This window comes from Lonchura striata, chromosome 1 (assembly GCF_046129695.1).
Source record: "Lonchura striata isolate bLonStr1 chromosome 1, bLonStr1.mat, whole genome shotgun sequence".
NCBI lineage: Eukaryota > Metazoa > Chordata > Aves > Passeriformes > Estrildidae > Lonchura > Lonchura striata.
This window is the reverse complement of record NC_134603.1, coordinates 12,342,577-12,368,605: the sequence shown is the minus strand read 5'-3', so window position 1 is coordinate 12,368,605 and position 26,029 is coordinate 12,342,577. Positions and strand designations below refer to the sequence as shown.

Sequence of the window (26,029 nt, the reverse complement as noted above, 5' to 3'; positions counted from 1 at the left end):
CTACAGTCAAGTGTTAAAAGACATAAATCTCTAATTAGATATGGTGTGGATGTGATGCTCCCCCTCAGAGAAGACAAGAGGTGTTTGTTATAAATTTCATGCTCACTTGCTTTGTTGCATTAGAAGAAAATACACTTGGAAAAAAGAGGATGAGGAAAGATGTAGAGTGTTTGATGGAAGCAGTGAGTTTTTTCCTCAGCATTAAAAGCAACATGCACTGCAGGGAGTGGAAACCTGCATCATTTCAGGGGAAGAGAGGCATTTACATTTCACAAAGCAAACCTCAGGGACAGAGAAGTGAGTTTTACATATTTAGCATGTAACACACTCTGGATGGACTGTCATGGAGAGTAAATGAGCAAAGAGCCAGGAGACAGCACCACTTTGGACTCACCACTTACCCTCATCTTGAAGTTTTTGAGTCTTGAAGAAGCTGATGGGTTTTCTTCCCTACAGAAAGGCTACAGCCTTCTTCCCCCTTTAATCTATCCTAGCTGGATCTGTTGATTTGGGCATTGTCACGTATTTTCCCCAAAGCTATAACATTGCCTGGCTTCAGGGAGAAGCCCAACAGATTTCAAGGCTTCTCTGTAACCTTGTGTGTGCTGTCATCCAACCTCATAGGAGGGAGAGTCCAGTGCTATGATGGGACCTGACAGCACCAGGGATTGAGGAAAAGCAGTAATTGTGTATGAAGCACTAACTTCACACTAACTCCTCTTCCACATGAAGGTTGTTTAATTTTTCAGCTTAATAATAAAATAAAACTGCTCCTTTTCACTCTTGATTTTTCAGCTCTAGAAACTGCTTCCATGTTGAAGTGAGGAATTATCAAGGACAGCTGAGTGTGCTCCCTAAGTCACAGTGGCACAGTGGCCATAGGCCCTTAATGGGGAAAAACATTATATTGCAATTAGAAACTTCCTGAATTTTCTGGTGAATCTTGATGAAGGTGTCAGTTATCTTTACTTAGAAATATATGTCTCCTGATCTTGAAAAATGTTGAAAATAAAGTCACATAACCAATCCAATGCAAAATTGCAGAAGTCTTCCTATCCAGAAATATCCTTACCTACAGTGTGTAGATCCAAAGAGAGAATGTTATGTACTCCAGACTCCTGAAATGCTGTTGGAGGCTTGATTGTTTGCTTCCAATATTTAGATTTAACTTCTGTAGATTTGAAGTAACTTAGTTTCTCTTTGCAATTTGGGCAAAGTGTTCCAAAAAATTCAGCCTCTTTCAGAGACTTTTCTACAACCAAGGAATAGGTTTCAACCTTTTAAGCTATTCTGAAACCAGGTGAGACACATTTTTTGATAAATACAGTTCTAAAGCAAATCTTCCCTTAGAAGAAGCCTCAGCTGTGTCTGTAAACTGAACCATATGCAAGTATTTGAAAACGAGACACAGAAATACATTGGTCTGGGAATCGTGGCAATTGAAAATTATTAATTAAATTTGAATTAAATTAAATTAATCACTTGGCATGAAGAATACAGAGACAGACTTGCTGGGGCCTGCTTGCCTTCTAATATACATCTATACCACTTCTCTGTTTTCATTAATATTGTGGGGTAGTAGATTAGAACTGAGTCTCTTGGTTTATGCGTACATTACAATGTTGCTAAGAAACACATTCTTTCTCCTCTGAGCGTACTCAGTTTTTATGGCAATTCAGCTATTGCACAAAAAGTGATAGGATTTCTGCAGCCTAGTGTTTATATTCATTATGATTTAGTTAAAACTGCCAGGATAACTAATGTAACTGCACCTGCTCTGAAGCAGCATTGATCTAATTCCTGCTCTCTATATCCCAGGGACATGGGATGAACCTGTGTGATTCTACCCAGATGCAATTATATTGTTTTCTAAATTGGTACAATGTTGGGTAAAAAGCATATTCAAATACTTGCTGTATCTGCTGTGGCTATGTGCCCCCACTTTTGGGTGAGGCTGGATGTTGCTGCTTATTGCCTCTGAACCAAATCTGATCTTGGGATGCTCTTTCTTAGGCTGACTGGGAAGAGAGATAGTGACATTCTTTAATCAGCTTTTTCTAACAGGTTATGCACAATAAACTGCTTGGGAGTGTGCTGATAGGCTCCTTTAAAGTGGACCTGGGGACAGTGTACATTCAGCCAGGTGAGTGGTGCATTTTCTGCCCTTTTTGTCTGCTAAGAGAGATCTGAGGCAGGGAAGGAGAGGAGACAGAAATGTGCTGCTTTCCCACTCCAACACCACTTTCTGTTGGTATTGTGGTTTACTCCAACTAAAAGCTTTTGGGAGAGTTGTTTTCCTAATTGGATAGCAGTGTACCAGCCAAACTGTTGGAGAGAAGTTCAACACTGAAAACACCTTGGCAATCTCCCTATTGGTGGGTAGCATTTTGCAAGGATGGCATTTCCTTAAGTGGTCAGAGTGGGCAGCTGAATATTTCACAAAACCCAACTTCACTCATTTGTTACAGAGCTTCCAAAGCTCTTTCACCTATGCTGGGGTAGAAGGAGAAGAGGGAAGGAGACCAGGATGGAGAGTGGAAGGAATGGTGAGGAGAGCACAAGACAAGAGGAGAAGCAGACCATAACAGGAGAGAGAAGATGACAAAGAGGTGACCATGGGTCCACTTGACTTGTCATCTTCAGAGCTGTTCAGTGCTTTCTGACATTGGAACCTAAGGAAAGATCACTTACCTCTCTTTTGGTGTTTTTACAACCATTCACAAAACATGTACCTTTTTCTCTTCCATAATTACTCAAGGACATGGTCTCTTCTTCGTCTTTGGGAAAGAACATATTTAGGCCATTTGCTGTAGATGTGACATAGTTATAGCAAGAGTGTAGAGTCATTTGGGCCACCCTCTCTGCAGGGTTCCTCTTAAGAGTCAGAGAGGAATGGCCTATCTGAAATGAGCAGCCTACATCCATGCTCAGGCTGTGTAAGTCTTGAATTCTGTCCCGTATCTCCTGCTCACACTTTAACAGGAGGGTGGTGTCTCAGAGTTGATATTGAGCTCATATCCCAGGTACTCTGTGGTCTCTCCTTCCCACTCCTTTACCCACCCAAGGTGATGTCCAGTGACTTAACATGAGCTCTTAGGACCTTTCTTGATGGGATTGTTGAAACAGAGTTACAGGAAGGGCTGTTGTGGGTGAATTGTCTTGTACATTTTCCCCCATTGAAAGATGGAGCTGAACGTGCTTCTGGCTCATTCTTCTTGCTCTGATAGCTGTCCACTCTCCTTCCCTTTCTCAGCTGTCTGCCAACATTACAGTGGCCACAGCACCCAGCAAGGGTTTTACTGCCAGAGTTCTGAGATCTTCAGACAGTTCTCATCAAAGAGGTGGCCTTTCCTCATAAGGACTCAGCCTTAGTTCAGCTGCTAAAATCTCACCCAGGCTTCCACTGAACTTTAGTCATTGATCTCAGTAAACAGTGATGAAAATGAGCTCATTTCTAACAAGATCTGGATCAATCCTTTGCTTGCCTTTTTTGATATTTTAGACCCTCTAGAAGTGTCTGGTAAACACTTCTAAAAGTGTTTACTGTGTGTTTACACCTAAAAAAAACCCCCCAACATTTCAGCACAATCCTCCTGACAGCACAAACGTTGTTTGATGTACCTTTTCTGTGAGTGAAGAGGTAAACACTTGCATGCTTTTATATCCTCCATTTGAGTGTTTAAGCTTGTCATTCTTACAGGTCATCAGTTTTGTGACAAGTGGGCACTTCTCACAGACCCTGCTGACATTAGGACAGGAGCCAAAGGGTACCTGAAGTGTGACCTCAGTGTGACGGGGAAAGGTGATGCAGTACAAGCTACACAGAAAACAGCTGATACTGAGGAACAGATTGAAAAGTACTGCAAAAATTTGTTTGGTTTGGTTTTTATTTTACTGCTTTCTTCCTTACTAGGTACCTCAATAAGTCTCTGCCCTCATTCCAATCTTTTCCTTCTTAACTTGGGGTTAATAACAGGAGAACATTGTACACCTGCCTGTTCTCACATGCTCAAAGAGAGTTTTTACAATCCTCTCATCTAAATTGAAGACCACATTAGGTTCGCTTCTCTGCAGCTGATAGAATTGACCAAGTCCTGTTGGCTAAGTTCCAAGTTACCCCTGACAGAACATCCATTGATCTAAAATCAATGAATTATTTCTTAAAGCAGTGAAGCAAGAAGAAAAATATGAGGATGTGAGTGTATGGATATTTCCATATCCTTGGATAAATTCAAGCACGTTATTGTTCTCCTTATAAAATACAGAAGTTCAAAGTGGTAAATATGCTATCAGCATACATTATATTTTACTGAAGCAATATTTCTGGTCAGTAATGACATCCTGGACCAAGTCTGTGGAAAGTCACCAAGCTGATGGAACATGTGGTCTATGGGGAAAGGTGGTGGGTGTTTCATTTTTTGAGCCTAAAGGAGAGCACTCAAAGGGGCATCATACATGAGGAAGGCAGATACAGGCTCTTTTCAGATTAGTGGCTCTTTTCAGTAGAAGGACGAGAGGCTTTGGAGGCAGGTAAGAAAAATGAAATTTCAGAACAGACAGATTTTTACAGTCAAACAAAACAGGGGCCCAAAGAGAGTGAGAAATCTCTGTCCTTGAAGATATTAAGAATTTACTGAACAAGGTCTGGAGAACCTTATCTCACTGGACCTGATTCTATATAACATAGAAAAGTTTGCTGAGTAATGCCATATAATTTTCTTGTGGTAAAAAGATTTTTTTTTTTCTTGTTCAGATGAAAAAGCAAATTCATACACCTTTTTGTGTCTTCTCAGGTGCATGCTAACCCAAGATCACAGTGCTGTTGGGAAAAATATCACTTCATTGTCCAAGTTTTCAATTTTAAGAAAACAGCTTCTTTTTTACTTTCAGGAATCTCTTGATCCCCAAAGGCTTTCCATCTGAAAGACCATGGGCCAGATTTTATGTGAGAATTTACAAAGCAGAAGGACTTCCAAAGATGAACTCTAGCATCATGGCCAATGTCACCAAAGCATTCATAGGCGACAGTAAGGACCTTGTGGATCCCTACGTGGTGGTCATGTTTGCAGGTCAAATGGTAATTTGGATCCTCTTGATCACAAAAGTAGGCCTTCTTTCCTGTTAGCTGTGCTACAGGCAGGTGATTATGCTGATGTCTGTAAAACACGTATCTTGGTCATCAGAAAATGTTCAGTTCTTAAATTATGCAGAAATAAAGTAATGGAGACACTTAATGCCAGCAGATCTAATATCAGGCTCACAGCAGTAGGTTAGAGGCAGGCAGCAGGAGGGGAAAGAGAATTCTGTAGCACTAAAACACTGAGTTACTAAAACACTGAGTTACAAGGCAGTGATTTATGCAGTATGGTATTAGGTAACTGCTATGTTCTGGTCCCCCTTGAGTGAAATAAGTGAGCAGGGCTGAAATCAGTGAATATGGTTCAATCAGGGTTTTAGGGCTATGTATTGATTTCAGAATTACCCTGCTGAAATTCAGGAACCTCTCAGCTTTCCCGTGTAGAGTAAGCATTTTAGCAGACTGGCAGTGTTGCCTGGCTTCATTGCTCCTAGAGCAACTTCAGCATCAAACATGGAGTGACAGATTACTGCTTAGAGAGGCTTCTGATTCTGGTGGAAGAGGAATGCAGAGGAGGTCCAGGGCCTGGTTCCCCTGGGGTACACCATGAAACCCTGTGTCAGGGAGCCTGTCCTGGTGTAAATAAACAAAGGATCAAAAGGGAAACTATTTTAAGCCAGCAATGCTTTCTGTATGCAAGGAAGGCTTAGGGACAGCTCCAATCAGTTATTTTCAGACATTTCAGGCATGATAATGTGGCTCTTGATGCTGATTGCATGTTGGTCATGAATCCAAATTGCAAAGTACTACTGTTGGTTAAAACAGGGAAATGCATGCGGCACCCTCAGGTTCAATAGAGGGCTGAAGAAGACAAGAGTGGGTCAGTGATGTGAGTTTGGACACTGGGGTGCAAATTAGGGTTTTATAGAGAGGGTTGGTGGATTTTCTGACTCAGTTCTTTCCACTTAATGTGAAGGTCTAAGTTGTGCCACAACCAGTTATTGTACAGACTGTGATACAGTCCTGCCATCTCCTTAGGTTTGGAGGAATAGCTCCAGGACTTATCCCTTTGCACAAAGGCATATGTCCAGAATATGAACCACAATAATAATATTTTATGCTCGATAAACTGCCTCATTTAAGGTAATCCCATTGCTACAAACAGCCTGGCATCTCTAATGAATTTAGTCTTTTATGAGAAAAACTGTGCTGCATTACCACTACCCAGATATTTCAAAAGACATTTGAAGATGTGCAGTTTGTAGCAGAAATGCCAAAGTCTGACTTTACAGATATGTTTAGTGAATAAGGGTCCTGAAGTATTGTATTTTATTCCAGGCTCTGCTGCTTGCACATGAGAATTCTTTAGCCATAATGTGTTTTTTTATTAGATATGGAGTGCAAAATGAAGAAGCTAATAAATAGAAAAGCCAAAGTACTTTCAATATAGGATATTTGTGCTTTAAAAATGGCCAGAGAGATGCTGCTAAGTGCAATTTCTGCTGTGCTCCTTGCCATTCTCCAAAGTTCAACCCCTCTGGAGTTAAATTTGCTGGACTTTCATTTCAGGGCCGGACAACAGTGCAAAAGAACAGTGCAGATCCAGTGTGGCATGAACAGATTATCTTCAAAGAAATGTTCCCTCCACTCTGTCGAAGAGTCAAAATCCAGGTCTGGGATGAAGGCAGCATGAATGATGTGGCCTTAGCCACCCACTTCATTGATTTGAAGAAAATATCAAATGAACAAGATGGTGACAAAGGTAAAGGGGAAAATGTCTGTTCCAGGATATACCCTTAAGGTAAAATCTACTTGCATAGGATCTTGGCACAGACTAATCCTAATTCAGGGATGTCCAAAGTTTACGTGTTGGTTCTGAGACATGTTCTGTTGCTTAATTTCACATTATATTATATTGTGCTCAGCACATGGAAGGTCTGACATTGTTGTTCTTGTTAAAGGGCTGCTGCCTAATTTGTTACCATCTGTGTGACTGTGGCAATAGCCTAATCCATTGGGGATGACAGATGTAAATTTATAAGTCATGTGAGTTTCTATTAAGCAATGAAGCCACTAAGTGAAAATCACTAAAAATCAAAGGCAGAGCAGGCTTGTGTTTTGGATCTACCCACTGGAAGCAAAGTGTTTAGGTAAGGCTCAGCTGGGTGCTATCACAGCCCAGGGAGGCACCATGGACTAGTGTGTTATGCTGTTTGAGGAGAGGCTCACTATCTGGAGTCTTTTCACGGATGTTTGAGTCTACTTGTATAGCCTTGTTTATGCTGTGTGACCTATATGTGGAACATGGTCAGTTATCACAGCTCAGTGAAGGCACAGTAACTCCTTAAACCTGCCAATTCAAATGTATATCTCAGTCCTTAACCAGAAAATAAAAGAAAAATTTGTATAAATTGAGTGGCACAGAGTTGAAACAGTTTGACCTAAAGGAGAAAGCCTCCATCCTCTCCGATCATGGCCCAGTCTTTATTCTGCAACAGCAAGCTCTTTTTCCAAGAGACCTCCTGCCCAGCAGGTGTGGTACCATCATCTTCTGAGAAAGAGCTGCAGCCCAGCAGAGTTGGTTGGGTATTGGCAGAGGTTCCTTGGTGTCTAAGGATTGCCCTGCAAAGCAGTGACCTGTGTGAAGTGATTCCCACTGCCCAGAAATGGGTCCAGGTTTGGCTTGTGGGGCACTAGAGGCAAGATTTCTTGGAGCAGACAATGAGGAGAGCACACTAATACCCAACAGAAAAGCCACAAAATATACTTTATCTCCAGGGTTTTTGCCTACCTTTGGGCCTGCCTGGATCAACCTCTATGGTTCACCCAGGAACCACAGCATCATTGATGACCACCAGGAGCTTAATGAAGGTTTTGGAGAAGGGGTCTCCTTCAGGGGACGTCTCTTCCTTGAGATTGCTGTGGAGATACTTTCAGGAGGAGCCCGTGAGTCGAAGTTTTCAAGCATTGTCAAGGATATAAAATCGTCATCTAAAGATAAAGACTTCAAAGCACTCAAAGGAAAAGACAAAACTGACAAAGCAGGAGAGGACAGAAAGTCAGCTTCTCCCTCAGACAAGATGAACTCAACTGAAGTGGAAGTTGAGCCATTTGATGTACCTTTAGAGGTCAGTATGATATTAAGAGATTTGTCATATGTCTCTAAACCTCTGAGAATGGCACTGGTGTCTGTATTTGGGGTCAGGACACATAATACTGCTGTTTGTGCTCCCTACAGTTTCTCCATGCTTTCATAGAACTGGGACCTCCCCACATAATACACAAATGGAGCATTAATGTGCACCTGTAACTCAACTCTCAAGTAGGATTTGGTGTTCATAAAATTTAATCCCCTGTCATATAATCCCTTTTGCACTAGATGCACCCACATGTTCCTACTAGAAACTTATCTGACATAATATCTACTAATGGACAGAGAACCAGTGTGGACAGCTGGGAATTATAAAGCCTGACTTCCTGCATTCATTCAAGAAAATCTGTAGTTGTCAACTGAAGTCAAGAGAGAAACATTGACATAAAATCTGTGCAAATGCAGAGAAATAGGTGCATTCTAACCTGATTTAGTCTCTTCCTTTAATACTGCATTGCCAATGTAGTGCTAGTGTTAGGCTGATAACCTCTTTAGAAGAAGAGCTGAAAATTATGTGCTCAGTTTCAGCCAGTGATAACTGATGTTGCTTGCCTAATTCCATCTATTGTATAGGATTACATCATGGGGAAATGTGCACTCTGGTGCTTTGAGAAGGCTGGACAGTTGTGGCAGGGTGTGTGTGGGCTTTGGAGCTGAGCCAATGTTTGAGCTTTAATTCTCAGCTCCACCATGCGACTCTGGGAGCAGCATCAATTGCTGCACATGCAAGCTCATTTTTTTAACCCAATAAATAGGAAAAAAAATATTCTCATAACAAATTTTCATCCCACTTCACTATATCTACTACAACTACCTGATGGGAGATTGTGTGTGTGTGTGGAGGGTTGGCCTCATCTCCCAGTCAGCTAGCAATAGGACAAGGGGAAATGGACATGAGTTGTGCCAAAGTAGGTTCACGTTGGATATTAGGAAAGATGTCTTCACTGAGAGAGTGGTTAAGCTTTGGAACAGGTTCTCAAGGAAGTGGTGGCATCAGCATTGCAGGAAATGTTCAAAAAATGAGTAGATGTGGTGTTTCATTATATAGTTTGGTGGGCATGTTCAGTCAAACTGGTACTTGACAATCTTAGAGGTCTTTTCCAGCCTTGATGATTCTGTGATTCTTTGTCATTGATCAAAACTTTGTCTTTTGTATCCCAGCTCACATCTTAAGATATTTGTGTCCTTTTTTATTTCTGATTCTTGGTCTTTCCACTCCATCTCTACAAGTAAAGAGGAGAGGAGCAATTGCTCTTTGGTCTGGAGGCCTAGCCTTGAGAAGTGCACTTCCTTGGCCAGTGCCCTGGCATTTCTGCCCTGAGGGCTGGCTGGAGCGGGTCAAGGAGTGTGTTAGCAGAGAGCTGGAATGGGTAATTACAAGCCAGTTGTATGAACTTGTACTCTGCTGTTACTTTATTTATTGATATAGTTGCAAATTACCTCTGTCTCTCAGTTCTTCTCTGAAGACTAATAGAGGTGACATTTAAAGACATTTATTTCCATAGAAATTTTCCTTTATATGCAAGAAATCCATTATTATGAGTAGCTCAGAACACTATGGTATTGGACCTGGCAAAATACCCCAGGTAGAGAAACAAACCCTGCTATAACACCCACCAACAAAAATTAATAGCAATAATAAGGATTTCTTTCCAGCTGCTGTTTCAAATAGAAAATACATAAAAGGCAATAGCATGATACAGTGATGCTGATATTATTTTAGTTTTGACATTCAGCAATACTTTGTGCTACAGTAGACAGTAATTGCATTGCAGCTCTCTGAAAGGAAAAGCAGGAACTGGAGACATTACCAAGAATGCAAAAAATGTCTCATAGAGCCTCTGAGACAACAGAGGCAAATTATCCATCCCCACAGCACAACTTTATTGACCTATTCTTACAGCAAGAAGATATTAAAATTTGTTTTCTTTATAAGGGGAGATAGATGCATGTGCCATAGCCTCTGAGCCTTGGCATTATTAGGGTTTCATACTGGACAAGTATAAAAAACTAAAGTTACTCTGGAGCTGCAATCTGTTGAGGTGTTGACTTTGACATATGATGCTGCTAATCCTTTCACTGAAGACCTATGATATTTTGCTGTGTTTAGCAGAGGTTTTTCAAAATGAAGAGATCATAGGCTATATCAAAAACTGTTCCTGCTTTGTAGAAGTCAGGGAAACAAATATTCATGTAGAGCTGATGTTTTATTCATTGATGTTTTATTCATTTATTCACTCATACTGCAGAAGAATTAAGGCTGGTCTTGCCTAATGGGCCTCAGTTTGTAGGTGTTGTGAAATGAGAAGGGTTTGGATGGGAAGACTGCAACAGTTGGGTTGTAAATTTGGGGAGAATTCAAACTACAAAACGTATCTCCTTTGAGCTTATTCTTGGCTTGGTGTTAACGGCTTTTGTTGTTAATGACCCAAGAGCATACAAAGTGTTAGCTGGCCCTTCTTGACTGAGAGTCCATGCCAGGCACTAGCAGATGCTGGGTCTCCAATAGGTGTAAACAGAGGCTAGCAGAGGCTTAAAATTCAACAAAAAACTGCTGCACTTTTCCTTTTTGCTGTAAAAAATAGTAGAAGGTAAAATAAATGCCAATTTTCCTCCTTCTCTAATAGATCTATGAAGAGAAATTTGAAGAATTCCTTCTCTTTGGGACATTTTTTGAAGCCACGATGATTGATAGAAAATTTGGGGACAAGCCAATAACCTTTGAGGTTTCTGTTGGTGAGTGTGTTAAGGTCTTATCTAAAGGAGAGAGGCTGCCTCAGGAGCAAGGGGATGATAAGTGTTATTGACTGATGTGTCTCAGGGCTCAGGAATCAGCTTCAGAGTAGAGCCTACATTGAGGTAACCCTAATTATCATTTCTCTGGATAACAGTCAAGCTGAACATACAGATGCCTGTCTTATTCCCCAAATGCCCTGTATTAATGCAAATCCCCTCCCCCAATATATACAGCAACTTAGCCAGTATTTACCCTTTTCACCACATGGGAGATCAAGCTCAGATAATTTACTTCAGGCAGAGTTCATTCTGTGATGTCCATTTCAGCAGTTCCTGGCTGTGAGGGAGCCCTCTGGGGGGGATAATCCCCATCCATTGTCTTGGCCAAACCCAGTGAGGTACCTGTGGGTCTGTGAATGTGGCAGGGGGATGAGGTACAGCCAAGCCTCAAGTTGCAGGCACCACCTTGTTCTAACATCCTCCTGGTAAGTTCTTTCCTCCTTCAGGGGAAAGCAGGATCATACTCCATGAACTCCTCATCATGGAGCTAAATTATCCCTCAAAGCAGATTAAAGAGAAAATGAAGACATTTTCATTAATACTTTCAAAGCACAGGAACTTTCTCTTAAGAGAGAAGCTTGAATTGGCCTCATTTCCCTTGCAGGGATTTGATTATCTCTGTACCAGATTCACCAAGGGTCCAGCAGCACAGTGGCACTTCCAGTCTGTGCTCATGTCCATGATTGTGCTCAAATATAAGGCTATGTGTGCAGGCAGAGATGCTGTGAAAAACAGGGGAATCAATGAGTGATACTAATTCCTGCTGAAACTTAGCAGGAAGCTGAGCTGAGAATGACAAGAAACTCATTTAAATAGTTGGGCAAGGAATTATAGTGATTCTTGTCAGAATTAATACTAAAGATTAATCTGGCCTTGAATTCTAGTAACCTGAACATCTCTTATCCACCTGTGTAGCTGAAACTTGGACCCAAACTTGGCCAGTTGTCATTATTTACATGAAAGGCTGAAGCAAAAATCCAGATCAGGATGTCATATGGGATGATTCAGCACATTCTTCTCCTGCAGGGAATGTTTTCTGTCTGTCTCTTTTAAAGTCTGTAATTATCAGTTTGATGGATGTACCTCTTTCCCAGTGCTGATAATTGCCCTTTAAGGCAAAATCTTTTTAGGGAAGAATATTGTATCATTAGCAGAGTTGTCTGGCATTAGGCCTGAAGCTGAGGCTTCAAAGCATTATTATTACTAACTCTGCAACCCTAACGTGGAAAATTTACTTGTCTGAAAAAGAGTCTATCTCTTCTGAGATCACACTTTGAAATGATCATCCATATATTATGGAGAAGACATACATTTTCGGTGTGAATCAATCCCATATCAGGGCTCCTGAGTATAGAAGTATCAAGAGCAGTATTGTTTTGGCTTCTGAATTTCTTTACCAAAAGCTGAAGGTCCTGTCAGCAATCAGGATCACATCACTAAGTGATGTAATATGCTGGATATATGTCACATGGGACAGGCAAGGAAGCACTGTTCTAGAATCTGACATTCCAGGGGCAAACATAACCTGTTACATTTATAAACTGTGGTGTGGTTAAAACAGCTGAATGAACAGGAGGGGACAAAGATTTTCTGCTGGTATGACTGGCCATTTTCTTTTTTTTTTTTAACCACATTCATGTTTACCACCTCCAATTTAGACATCTCCTGTAACCCTGGGTCTCTAGGTAATTTTGGAAGTACTACTGATGGAGTGTCAGCAGGAGCTGGAGGGAAAAAGAAGACACATGATGGAGAAGCAGAAGAAACCTTTCTGCATGAAGGGGAAGATGACATTTCTCATGACCTTGGAATACCCCTGGTATCTACCACACCCTCTGAGAAGCCACTGATCACAGGTGGGAACAGGTGAGGATCTAAGTTTCAAAACCTCCTCAGGTAGGATTCTGGTTCTTACTTTATTATCCTGTGGGACTCACTGATGAACCCAGGCATCATTAAAGAGTTTGTGTGAAATGGAGGCTTTTAGGTCCTCAATTACATCTTTCACAACAGTAAATTTTCTTGTCTTCACTGAAATGAAGAGGCTCAGAGCTATTTTATACGCATCTGATCTTGGCCTCATAGGCCCTTGAATCCTTTCTGAAAGTGTTGTGTCTTACACCAGCTGTCAATTGGAAAGCTACAGCAAAATGCAACTTCCTTAGTGCCACCCCTGGTTTAGGGTCCCACTTCTGATCACAAGTAACCCCCAGCCAGTGTCCAGCTCCAGAAGCACAATGTCACATGAGAAATATTGAAATCTGGTCAGGGCAGAGTCACCTTCCCAGAACACTTTCTAGAGCTAACAATTACAGATACAGACTTAAATAGCAAGTAATAACAGAGGAAGGAGGAAATAGGATTTGAGAAAAGAAGCGGAGCAATGGATAAAACCTACAGAAAAGTTCTTCTAAATAACCTTGTTTATAAATTGTAAAGGTTTAATTCATTTGAAAGATGTTAATAAAAAGAAATATTTTTGTTGTTGTTTTGGTAGGTAGAACAATCCCTGGTATTGGTGACTGCCAAGACTAGATGGCACTGCTTCCTTTAGAAGGCCAAGCAGTCTGAAGATATAAGGACCAGGAGCAAAATATTGACCTGGATCTGTTTGATATCTGGGTGTCTCTAAATTTAAAAAGCACTTTCATTCTTTTCTGCAAGCAATGGCTCACTGAGATGAAATAAGAGCTAGTGAAAGAAAACAAGAATGAAAATATTGTGGTAAAAAATTCTGGTTTTGCAGCAAGCAAAAAAAGAGAGGAGAAAAGCACTTTCTATCAGTGCTTGATAGAAAGACAGTTGCCTTTCGTTGTTAACAGGACTGCAAATTTGGGTACATGCAGAGGGTTATTATCTTCCCTGAGAGAAGCTGGGATGTTTTAGTTCTCCATTAACAGGAATTTAGATTTAAAGAACGATTGTAAAAGAATGAATCTTTCTTGAAATCAGTTATTTGCTTCTTGACTTGCTCCAGAATTAATAAAATTTTCTCTCATTAAAGATCCCTTTTTCTCAGATTTATGTAGAATGCTGCATCTTTTATTCTCTCCTCTGCTATTTAAAACAGCTTGGTCAGCCACAGATACCAATTAATGAGTTTTTCACTGTCTTCTTATAATGATGTCTTGGTGGTCTCACCACTGGATATTTTTAGTATTAATAAATACTTAATGGGATATCCAGTACCTTAGATCAACTGCATTTTAGGTTCATAAATGAGCAATGGAAAACAAAAAGAAGAGTATATTTTGGAGATTAAAACCACTAACTAATTAAAGGAACAGGCAGAACAATAAGACTTCTAAAGCAGACACTATGAAACTCCCAGGAGTTTTCCATATTTATGTCAAAACTTAAACTAAGGATAAGCTAAAACTGAAAAAACAATTCCTCAAAATTGTAATAGTGGGAATAATAGACATGAATTTTCAGTTTTCCATTTGAATTTTTCATGGCTATATACTCTTAGTAAATCCAATTAAAAGGTTCATAAGCTCTATGAATTTCAGGTTAATAAGTTCAGGCCTTGGGAGATGGTTGAATTGATTTTCTCCCTTCTGAAAGCACCAGAATTAATGACACCCAAGGCCTGTGTAGCTCTGCTGTGCACCAAATTCAATGGGTAAGCCTCACCTTGTTGTAGGCTACTGAGGAGAAAGTAAATGGAAAATTCTCTCTCTTTTGATATCACATAGGGCAGGAAAATGAAGTTATAGAGAAGATATTAATCTTTTTAAATGGAAAAAAAATCACACATAAACCTCTTTGGGATGTGTGGAAGTTTGGGGTCATTGATATGACACTCAAGAGCAAAAAGTGATTTTGTTTCCATGGTCTCGGCTTGGTGATCTATCTGAAATCACTGAGACTATCTGAGGCCATTAGAGCCATGGCCAGAGGGCCATGAAGTGGTTTGCAAATGTTCATACACATTAAAAAGGTCTCCACTGTCCCACCATTGGTACAGAAGATGAGGAGACCTCTATTGCTAAATCCAGTGTGGCTGAGCAATGAAGTTTCATAAGGCTCTAGTATTTGTATAAAGGAGGACAATGTGCTTATCAGGTACATGGACTTGGCATGGTACCCACAGCAGATCTCATCAGAACATCAGCTGTGTGGCAGGTCTGCAGAGACTCTAGTTATGCTGCCCTCCTGCTCATTTTTTTCAGTGCAAGTCACTCCTGCAGCTGAACACACAAGGAAAGCAGAGTTACAAGAGTCAATATGACAACTTGGGCCTAAGATCAAAAGTGTGGGAAGAGAGAGCAGTGGATGCATTTTATCACTGAGTTATTATGAGTTTGCTATTACTTTTACTAAGCAGGCCTTGCAGATCAAGTTTTCACATGGAATGTCAGTCTCCACAAACCCTGAAAAAGAGCATCTTTTAAAAGGAATGTGGTGTTGAGACTCTGCCATGGCTCTCCCACTGTGCAGTGTGTGAAGCCATTGCTTTTGAAAATGTGATCAGATATTAATCTTTGCTCCTTTTCCCCTTGTAGTTTCCCACTATTAATAGTATTTCAGAGCTTCCCTGAATGCGTTTTTGTTTGGCTTTTCTCCCACCCTGGAAAGCACTGAAATTAGATCCATTGGCTTAAAATTGTTTCTGTTCAAGGATCTCACTGGTAGCATAATTGGTGTTTGTGTTTGCCCTTCCCAGGATTTACTTGATAGCATGTGAGAGCACATCCTGTTGTGCCTACAGTTTCTATGCTGTGAGAGCACCAAACAACTTTTCTTTGCTCTGCCACCCCTTGACCTGCTCTGTCATCTTTGTGATCTGCTCCCTACCTTGTTTCCACAGGAACTACCAGTACCTGCCATACGATGAGAGGAAGCCCTGTATCTGTGTAAAGAGCTGCTGGGGCAGCCAGACCTTTCGGCTGTACTCTTCCAACACTCTTGAGAAAATGGCAGATCACCTGGTAAGTGGCAACCATCCTCCCAGGCTCATTTATTCAGCAAAGTGTGGCAGTGAGAGGCCACACTTCCCAAATCAGGCCTTCAAAATTTCTCCCATTTGCATTTCTTGTTCCCTTTGTGAGAAAGCAGTTGATACCTTTTTATTTCCCCCAAATTGTTTTGAACTATTAGAGCTGCTCAAGTATTCCTGACCACAACAATTAATTTTGGCTATAGGTCTGCTTTCTCTCCTCAGCAATGTTTTATTCTTTGTAAAAACATTCAAATAATTAAATTATGAGAAACAGAGTAATTTTGTCTCCTATGGCTCTTCCTCTAATGTCTTCTTGCCTTATATTTATACTGGGCACTCCTTAAAGGACAATATTTTCTCTTCATTTTCCTAAAACATTGACAGAGGCAGAAAGATATATCATCTCATGAGCAGTCACTCTCATGTCCTCATCAGAGTGTTGTACCCCAATGATTTTTTTTTCTACCTTTGTTTGAAGCTGACTATCAACAGTCTCAAGAAAGTAGGTTTTGTTGTTTTTTAGGGTTTTTAAAGTGAGTCCTAATGTTGAATATTTTAATGTGGGGGACTCAGATTAAGAGTCTGATTCATCCCTCATTTATCCATATATATCTCATGAGCAACATCACTGAAGTCACACTTATGCAAGGCTGTAGCAGGAGAAGAGAATGGCTTATAACTGAACATTTTGAACTCAGGTATCTGAATATTAAACACCTGAATATATGTATGTGGAGAGATAATGTTTGTCAGTGTGCCCCAACACCCACAGGCCTTGCTGAAAATCCAGATATTTATTTTAACTTTTAAGAACAGGCTCCATTCCTCATGGATCACAGTAGGTTTTGTGATGGACCTTACATATGGATTACATATGGATTATGTAATTGTATTATGGACCTTACATATGGATTCAAGTGATCACTGAATTTTAAGATACTAATTCCAGCAACTTGCTAAAGTTAAGCAGCTTTTTAAACAGAAACAAGAAGAACTTTTTTTTTTCTTCTACCTAGTGGAAAAAAATTCCAAATTATTGATCTTCCTCAAAGAACTAAGAACACAAAGTTGCTCCAAGCAGTAATAGCTTGGACAAGTAATTGGAAAGACTGAGAAAAGGTCAAAATATATCATGCTACTGGAGTCTTTTCTCTGTGAACTTCAAGTATAGTGATATATCAAAAGTTCTTTCTGTCAGGCCACAAAATCACCTCCCTCATTCTTGCTAGTCATAAAGAGCACTGTAACACCGACAGAATGACAAAGTGTCCTCCTGTGCATAATGTCTTTCTTGTGTGTTTTTCATAGGAAGAATCATTAGAGCAAGTAAAGGACTTGATCAAGGTTTCAGAGACTGCAGCTGAGGAGAAAATGAAGAAAACCCTAAATGATTTTATCAATCAAAGCAGGTAATAATCTCTAGTAGATGCATACAGAAAATTAAATATATTGTTGGCTACAAATTCAAGGCTAGATAAGGAAACTGATGATAATTTTAAAAAAGTACAGTAGACTTACTGAGCTATGTATTTTTTTTTTTTGCTGTAAAAGCAAAGACCTTCCCAAATTGCAGTTTCTATTTAGACAGAGAAAATATTTATTGTTATTTTCCATATTCAGTATTGACAATAGATAGACTGCCAATCATTGCCATATTATGTTGGCTTTCAGAACTCTAAGAATATATTCTATGGGTGGTAAGTAGGATTTAATAAAATGTGTGATAGATACACTGTAAAAAAAACTAACCATGATTAATATAAAAACAAAGGATGCCACATACTGGTATAGATCCAGTGGGCTCTGTATCAAATGACATGATTTGGCTCAAACTAGATATAAGCCCTTATTTCTAGATACTATTAATCCATTTCTGAGAAATGTGGTGCACAGGTTTTGGACTCTGTTCCTTTAATCTTATAGGTACATAATATTTTAGAGATTTTCAGCACCTTTGTCTTCTGGTTCATGTACTGCAGCAGACACAGAACATTCCAATGTATTTTAGCACATTAGTATCCTCACACTAAAAAAAAAAAATAACAGATTTAAAGCCCCTGTTATTCCTGTATCCTAGGGCATTCATGGTCATTGCTGAAAAGAAACCCAAAGGGTTGAAGTGCACTGCTTTGGACAAAAAGAGGTTCATGCTGTTCAGGCAAGAGCTGGTATGTGCTGTTCTTTTTCCATAAGCATTGATGCAATGATAATGACTGAAAGCATACTGCTTTGGTTTTTCTCTTGTTTTATTTCCTTTTTTTTTTTTTTCATATGGGAATGCTTTTAAATTCATATGAATACAGTATCCATGAGCATTTATTTTAATAAATCCCACTGTGCTTAAGAAAGAGTTGTCAGATACACTAAAATGAATCAGAAGATGTTGATTTTAAATACCAATAAGTAATTTTAATAATGAGATTATTTTTCTTGTCTATGCATCTTAACATGGAATGATGCTGAGTTCAGTGGAAAAGCACCAAATTTACACTGCTGTCAGGCATCTCTCTACTGTGGTGGTGCTCAGCTTCAAGTCTAGCAAAGTCTGGCCTTTGCAAGGACCTTAGGAGGAGGACCTTACTGGACCTAGTAGTCTCCTCCAGGGAATGAGTGAGAAGAAACCAAACTGGGTGGAGGTCATCTGAATATTTATTACTTTTTTTTACTGTTTGTAGCACAAAAGATTGTGTCTTCTGTCTGGATCAAGGCTTGGTAATTCTAGGTGGCAGCCACATGTTTTTAGGGACTTCCATACATGCAGTATACAGAAAAACAATGACAAAATGGGCAAAATTCAATTTTTATGTTGTCCAGCTCCAAAGAGTTGATCAGTTTCTGTTGGAACAAAAAACATTGAAAATAGTGTCTCCCATCTTCTCTTTTCAAATTGAATCAAAGACTGTTTCTCTTTCAGTTCAAACTACTTAATAACAGATGGAGAGTATATATTGTATTTCCTCACTGCAGGAAGCAATGTCCAGTGATGCCAAGGGAATCATTCAGCAGCAGAAAAAGAAGATGCCAGTGGATGAAATGATTCATGAGACTCAGAACTTTATAGATAAAATTCGATTTTTGGCTGATGAGGTAATCCACACAGAATTCAGAAAAATTTAAAATCTAGGACTTGGCTTTGATTTTCATAATCTCATGTGAATAATAACTTCTGGATTGGTTATCCAAAGAGTTCTCCTTCAGATATCTGGTCCTTATTCTCTTTTGCATTAAGTGGAGCTGTTATCAAACCAGGGTAGGAAGTGTGGAGCTGTGTGATATGGAGAGGATGCACTACAGATATATTTTTTAAATAAGGTCATCCCATACCTGTGGCTTGCAGAAGCCAGATTTCTGATATGAACTCATGTCTCCACCTGTATGGATACCTGTATGAATCTGGACTGATATGAGCTCATAGTGCCTATATCATTTAGCCTGGGAATAACAGAAAAATTGATATATTTGGTTGGGCCAAAATCCAGCCACTGGAAAGCTGTGCCTCTGAGAGCTGCCTGTGCTAGCAAACCAAAGAGGGCCATGGCTACTGTCTGGCTCAGAGAGCAAGTGGCACAGTGGCATGGCACAAATTTTCTTCCTTCCTAAAACAGAGTGACCTTGCTTACAGCTCCTTCAGGGGGCAGCCCCTTGGCTGGTCTTTTCTTCAAAACACACCGAAGCTTTGTTTGAGGAGCATTATCTGAGACAGGGCAAGGCAGTCTCACTGAGCATTGTCACAAGCAGAAAAGATGATCATATGCCAGTGTTTGAGCCTGGTGCTGGTCCTTTTTGGTTTGCTGGTATAGATGAAATAGGTGATATTTCCATGGTAGTTACTTATGTGGTCTGTGGTTAAGTTAATTCCTGAGACAGAGCCATTCCCAGATTCTTAATTTTAGTTTCTCCTGAAATTACTTATGAAGTAATCCTTAATCACTCTACAAAGCTCTTACCTTCAGCTGTAATAGAAATTCAGGTATGGACTGCAAAGCATGAACTGCAATTCTTGTTTAGTTCAGAGGCATATCTGCCACTCCACAGGAGCCATGAAGGCATCAGCTCTTAGTAAGAGTATTTCAACAAAAATATGATGGTGGTGGCTCATAGAAAAAATTCAGTTTTAGTTCAATATGCCTCATTTAACAGCCACAGAATACAGTGCCTGATGTGTTCATCTGGATGATCAGCAACAACAAAAGAGTTGCATATTCAAGAGTCCCAGCAAAAAGCATACTCTACTCCCCAGCAAAAGAGCAGAGAGGCAAGGACTGTGGGAAGATTAAAACTCATTTCCTGAAAGTAAGTCTGTGGCACACTGAAACACAGGTAATGCCTGGGGAGCATTTGGTATTCAGATTTCTTACAGGAACAGTATTTTACAGATTTGTAATGTAAAAATATGTACAGATTTGTATCCACCATTTATTAATATTTGCTCCTTACATTTATGCTTGTCATTATCATTATGCTTCTCACTCTATCATTCTTAGGCTTTTGATGTATAAGTAATTAATTCCCTACTTGTTATGGCAAGTATAAAACATTGTTTATCAATGGCTGTATACATAAACAATAGAAAAGGTACAGCCTCTTTGCTGACAAAACATCAGAATGTAGCACATGAAAGCCTGTGAGGAGACTGGTAAGAGATCAGCACTCAGCAATCCAGTGAGGAAACCTAGGTATTCAGGGGTAATACAGGAATTATTTATACTTTCTATTTAAATCATGCTTAAATTTGCACAATATATGTCCAAAGTACTGCTATGGGATTATTCATGATAAAGGAAAACCCTAGTGGATATACACCTACAAAAGCAGTGTGACCTACAGTGGAATATTATGCAGTGTAATTGTTACTGTGATCATCAGGAAAAACTCAAATGCTCCAGACCAGAGTAACTTCATATAATGAGTTTTTTGTGGGTTTTCACCATGGCCTTCTGGGAATACTCCCATAGAGCAGAGCTAAAGAGCAGATAATAGGTACTTGCTAAGCAAAGTACTATTTTCCTGCGTGAAATAAAATATTCTGCAGTTAACTATCCAGCCCCTTCAGTATCAAGAATTACCTTAGGAACAGACAATACTAAACTCTGAACTTAGCAGATCTAGATGAAGTGAGAAGGAAGAAAAAGGAAATAATAGGTCAAGACTAGCAATATTTTATAGTGGAAATGTTTTCTGACCTACCCAATGGAGTAATATTTTTAGTAATACATGGGACTAATTACTGGATACCAGCAAAACTGCATGAAATGGAAAGTGGGCTGAAGTCTGGGCAAAGTAGGGCATAAAATAGCACTTATATGTGTGCAGCTGTAAGATAGTCTGCACAAACCTGTGCGTGTTAGGCAGTATGCAGTTTACATAGACTGTTAGTTGAGCAAACTACTAATTCCTTCCCTAAGAATCACAGAAGTTTCTTGTACTAAATGAGTTTCAGAGCCACTCACTGTGAAGAAATGCCATTTATCAGTATATCAGCTCAGAGAACGCTTCTTTATTTTACTCTGTCTTGGTAAGACTCAGCATCCAGCCACCTCTCTTGAGATTGTTGGTAACACTGGATTTTTTCTTCAGCTCCCAGGCAAACGCCCTCTGGGCTGGACTGTGCAGGCAAAGGTGGACATCTACCTATGGCTTGGACCTAGCAGCCATGCTCACAGTGCCATGGAGAATTTGCCTGTAGGATATGAGATTGAATTACCATCTAACACCAGCTCAGGGCACAGTGTTCTGCCCTCACCTGCTTGCCTGCTGTATAAAAGTAAGGCACTCTTTTTTCTCTCTATTAACAATTGGCCCCAAAAGCTCTAGTTCAGTGTGGTACAACCCCTGTATAAAGTAACTGTTCTAAGATGATGATGCCTTTGCTTCTTCTCATCAGAAAAGGCTGGCTTCATTGCCAAGTCATCAGTTCTGCCACTGCCACTTTGTAGATATCAGGGAAAGAAGGAACTTGTTCACTTGCAATTTCTGTTCCCTGTCCCATGGACCCCTCTCCTTGGAGAGGAAGCATCCCTCAGTTCTCCTGATGATGCATAGAAAACCTAGTAGATAAAAAAGTGGCAGGAGATAAAAACTGGCACTTAATAGCCCTGCAGTAGAGACCTACATAATTGATTTTGAGTGAATTCAGATTTCTTGCACAACTTCTGAGTGTCTCAGGTGCTTCTTCAGTGAGACAGCACTAGCAACCGCTCCCCTTGTCAGATCCTGGCTGGAGAGCAGCTGATGGCTCTTGCCCTCCTGCCCGTGTGCTGCACTGTTTCCATGGAGCTGATGTTGCTGTTTTCTCTGCCGTGATGCAGCCCCGCACCTCTTCCAGCTGCGAGCCCACATGTACCAGGCCAGGGGGCTCATTGCCGCTGACAGCACTGGACTTTCTGATCCTTTTGCAAAAGTTACTTTCACATCACGCTGCCAGACCACAAAGGTAAATTCCAAAGCCTCTTTTGGTGACTGAAAACTCTTTTTATTTTCTTGGGTTTGTTTTGTTTTGTTTTGTTTTGTTTTGTTTTGCTTTGTTTTGTTTTTAAACACTTAAGGTATGAAAAGGGAAAATCTTGCTTTTGCAAGGAGGTACCTAGCAGGAAAAGTTAGATGCCTACTCTTAAAGAGCAGATCCTGAAAGTCCACTGCAAACAGGAAAAAGTTTACATGTTACTCACTACTCTAATAATGGGTGCAGCAATACTAGTTTATTTTAGCTCAGATATCACATTCTCTGGGACTACTGGGGCTTCATAGTACATGTACCTTTCTTCACATTTTTATTTCTGTGTTTTGGACTGTTGTCATTGCTAGGTATCAATGTGGGTGTAAGGAGGAACCCTCGTGGTTCTCTTTTCCTCCAACCTGTGCATTCAGCCATTGAGCAGAGTGAAGACCTTTCTATGGCTTCTGTAGCCAGCACAGCCCTTTGTGATGGAATCTGGCAAAGCATATTGGTGCTTTTAGAGCATTAAAATGGAAATTAGCAGGAAACAGAGAGGTGGGAGACTTAAAGGCTGCTAAAATATGCCCAGTAGGGAATGGTCTCCCATCTCCCTCAGGAAACTCCAGGGATCAAATGAGCACCCATGGGGCCTCTAGAGAGAAGTGGAAACTTTTAAAGAGTTTCAGCAAGAAGGGTTGAAGTACAGCCTGAGCAAGTGAGCAGGAGGATGGTCCCTCATAGAACATGGAGACTTACTTTCAAAGGTCCCTTTACAATTGCCCTGGAGTTTAAATTGGGCAGGAATTCTGATAATCATGCCACAAACGGAACTTGCTGAGCCAAATGTAATCTTGCTTCACACCAAATACACCCTTGCATCAGAAAAAAATATGTAACCCTCTTATCCAGCCCCTCCCCACTAAAACTTCACAGAAGACTGTTTCAATTTAATTAATTCTAATATTCCTCTGACATTTGATTCTGTTACAAAGCAAGTTCTGTTGCATGTGCCAAAGGGAGCAAAAATAAAAGCCTTTCTCTAAATTGTAAATGCCTGCTTGTGCTACTTCTGCCTCAGGGTTATTAATTGTTTTTTTCCGGTAATGTGGTTTTAACTTCAAATAGAAGAGGGTGAATGAATCCAATTAAATTAGTGTCTAGATGCACCAGATTCTGGAAAGTAGAATCTGGCCCAGCAAAAATAGGTGTTTATAGGCACAGATGTGTTAAGTTTATTCACTACCTGAATAAAATATGGCAGCTGATAACTTGCATGTTTTCATAAGTGTCAGTTAAGAAGCAATAAATGGCAAAGAACCTTATTCCCTTTCAGAAGAATGATATCAGGTTAAGAGTAATTTTGCAGTTGGCATGATTTTCCTCTTTAACTGTTATCTTTGTTAAATATATTTTCTGTCTAGTCAGTTAAAACATTCTCTATGAGGAAATACTATAAGCATCCACCTAATTCAAATTACAACAAATTAAAAACTTCTGATTTCTTATGAGTGATTCACGAAAATATCTTCTTTTTCATAAAGTGTTAAGTGTCATTACACAGAACTAAAAATAAGATGTGCCCTGGATAACTGGCCTCAGTTGGGGCAAAAGCTTTATTTTAATAGTACTTGACATGTACCTGCTTTCCTAAACCAACAGCTTTCCTTTATACTGAAGTTTGTCTACACAGTTGTCATGTATTGGTTTGCTTTTAGGGATTTGTGAGGCAAACAGGGAAATGGAGAAACTGGAGGTACCAGCCTCACAGCAAAAGATTCATAATCTCCTGGCTGGGAGGAGCTGCTGAAAAATGTGTCTCAGACATGGCATTGTTCGGGTTGTGGACAAGGAGGTCACCAGCAGACGAACATGCCCTGTTGAAGGGCACTCAACCAAACAGCTCATTAAACATTCCTCTCTTCCATTAGATCATTTCTCAGACCTTATCCCCCACCTGGAACCAGACACTGCTTTTCAACAGCGTTGTGCTTCATGGTGACAAAGAGGAGATTGCCCAGTTCCCACCGGAGATTGTCATCGAGCTGTATGATGATGATGCAGTGGTAAACTCGAAGTTCTTCTCACTAAAAACCTGGGCTTTTACATCCTACTGCAAGCATGAAAGCAAAGCTGAGTCACTGAATAGCCTTTAAATGGATCACCTTGCTGAATAGAGCTCAGTGCTACTGTGGTTTGCAGTTTAACATCTGAGACCAGTCCTGAGATTCACTAAATGGCCTTGCAAAGATGTGGCCTTTTATTTTCACCAAGTGAATCTTGCTCCCAAAGACCAGCTTACAGAAATCAGAAGCATCTTGCCCCCAGGTCCCTTGAACACTTCTGTAAATATTGTGTCTAATTCTGGGTCAAAACTATGCAGACTCTGATGCAGTCTCTCTGATTAAATATAGACCTCAGAAATTTTGGGTACACTGAAGAACTAATAAGTACTCAGCTCTTCTTCTTCATAGCTGCTTTGCTTATCTTGGACTTCCCTTCAGAGGGCTTTTTTTTTCATAATACTAAGCTCTGCATCATCTCAGCTCCTATAACCATTGTGAAATCCAAATGCATTTGACCCCTCTATTCTCCTTTATTTAGGGTAAGGCAGAATATATTGGGTCTACAGTGGCTGCCCCTGTGGTGAGACTTGCTCATCAAAACTATGAACCACCAAAACTTTGTTACCACCCAGTGCACTGTGGAAGTCTTTCAGGAGGAGACCTTCTTGCCACATTTGAGCTTCTGGAGGTAAATTTGACTTTCTTGACAATTACATGTTACACCCTGGGGCTCACAAAAGCTGCCATGGCATCAGGCATGACCATCTTGAATTAATAGGAACTATAAGCCATTGGGCCTCATAGTTCCCATGCAACTCCTGTCACCCCTTCCACCTTATCAGGGGCCACTGCCCCCACACACCCACCCCTGCCAACCCTTCACACACTCTAAGCCTCCTTTGCTGTCACTTGCCCTGCCCTAAACTCTGCTCTGGCCTGAGAAACTGAAAACCCCACTGCCATTGCAATGACCTGCTGTTTGGAGTAGCACATGGCCCTGACTACCAGCCTTGAAGCTCCCAATACTGTTTTCACTCTTAGGGAAATGAAATAGTAAATAATAATGATTGGATTAGGGAGGCTGAGTTTTTAGATACCCCTACTATATTAAAAGAAACACTACATGGTTTCCAGCGGCAAGCCAAAAGGAAAATTCAGTCCTGGTAGATGCAGGGCTGGGGTCTATCATGCTGGAATTTTGGGCAATTTCACTGAAATTTGCAGAGCCACCAGTTAAAGGTAACCTCCATCTGCTGAAAACCTACAATAATTTATTCTGAAATCTGAAATGGGAAAAATGTGGAATGTCATAACATATTTTACAGATAAAACAGGCTTTTAATCATGATAGCTATTTATGTCTTTGGTGAAAGCCAGAAATGAACCACCATGTGGAATATTTCCTTATTATGGTGGTGTCAAAGGAGAAAGGGAGAGCTTCAGACAAAGTTCATTAGAGAAGCCCTCCTGTCAAGTCACCAGGTGCAGAAAGGATCCTATTGTTTTCTAAACTGCTTCTCAGAGAGGAGCCTGAGTGTGGCTGGGTCCAATCTTAGTCCCA

General features: G+C 40.3%; 1 protein-coding gene across 1 annotated transcript in view; it reads left to right on the top strand.

Moving 5' to 3' along the window:
• FER1L6 (fer-1 like family member 6) overlaps nucleotides 1–26,029 on the top strand; it is a 66,173-nt gene that overhangs the window by 12,860 nt on the left and 27,284 nt on the right. The window contains exons 7-22 of the mRNA XM_077781566.1: nucleotides 2,065–2,143; nucleotides 3,701–3,857; nucleotides 4,891–5,077; nucleotides 6,647–6,839; nucleotides 7,856–8,205; nucleotides 10,856–10,964; nucleotides 12,710–12,890; nucleotides 15,838–15,958; nucleotides 17,278–17,378; nucleotides 18,047–18,137; nucleotides 18,937–19,056; nucleotides 20,110–20,262; nucleotides 21,547–21,733; nucleotides 22,278–22,402; nucleotides 24,334–24,468; nucleotides 25,007–25,156. Coding sequence (XP_077637692.1) covers nucleotides 2,065–2,143; nucleotides 3,701–3,857; nucleotides 4,891–5,077; nucleotides 6,647–6,839; nucleotides 7,856–8,205; nucleotides 10,856–10,964; nucleotides 12,710–12,890; nucleotides 15,838–15,958; nucleotides 17,278–17,378; nucleotides 18,047–18,137; nucleotides 18,937–19,056; nucleotides 20,110–20,262; nucleotides 21,547–21,733; nucleotides 22,278–22,402; nucleotides 24,334–24,468; nucleotides 25,007–25,156 — 2,439 coding nt within the window. The remainder of the gene's footprint in view (nucleotides 1–2,064; nucleotides 2,144–3,700; nucleotides 3,858–4,890; nucleotides 5,078–6,646; nucleotides 6,840–7,855; nucleotides 8,206–10,855; nucleotides 10,965–12,709; nucleotides 12,891–15,837; nucleotides 15,959–17,277; nucleotides 17,379–18,046; nucleotides 18,138–18,936; nucleotides 19,057–20,109; nucleotides 20,263–21,546; nucleotides 21,734–22,277; nucleotides 22,403–24,333; nucleotides 24,469–25,006; nucleotides 25,157–26,029) is intronic.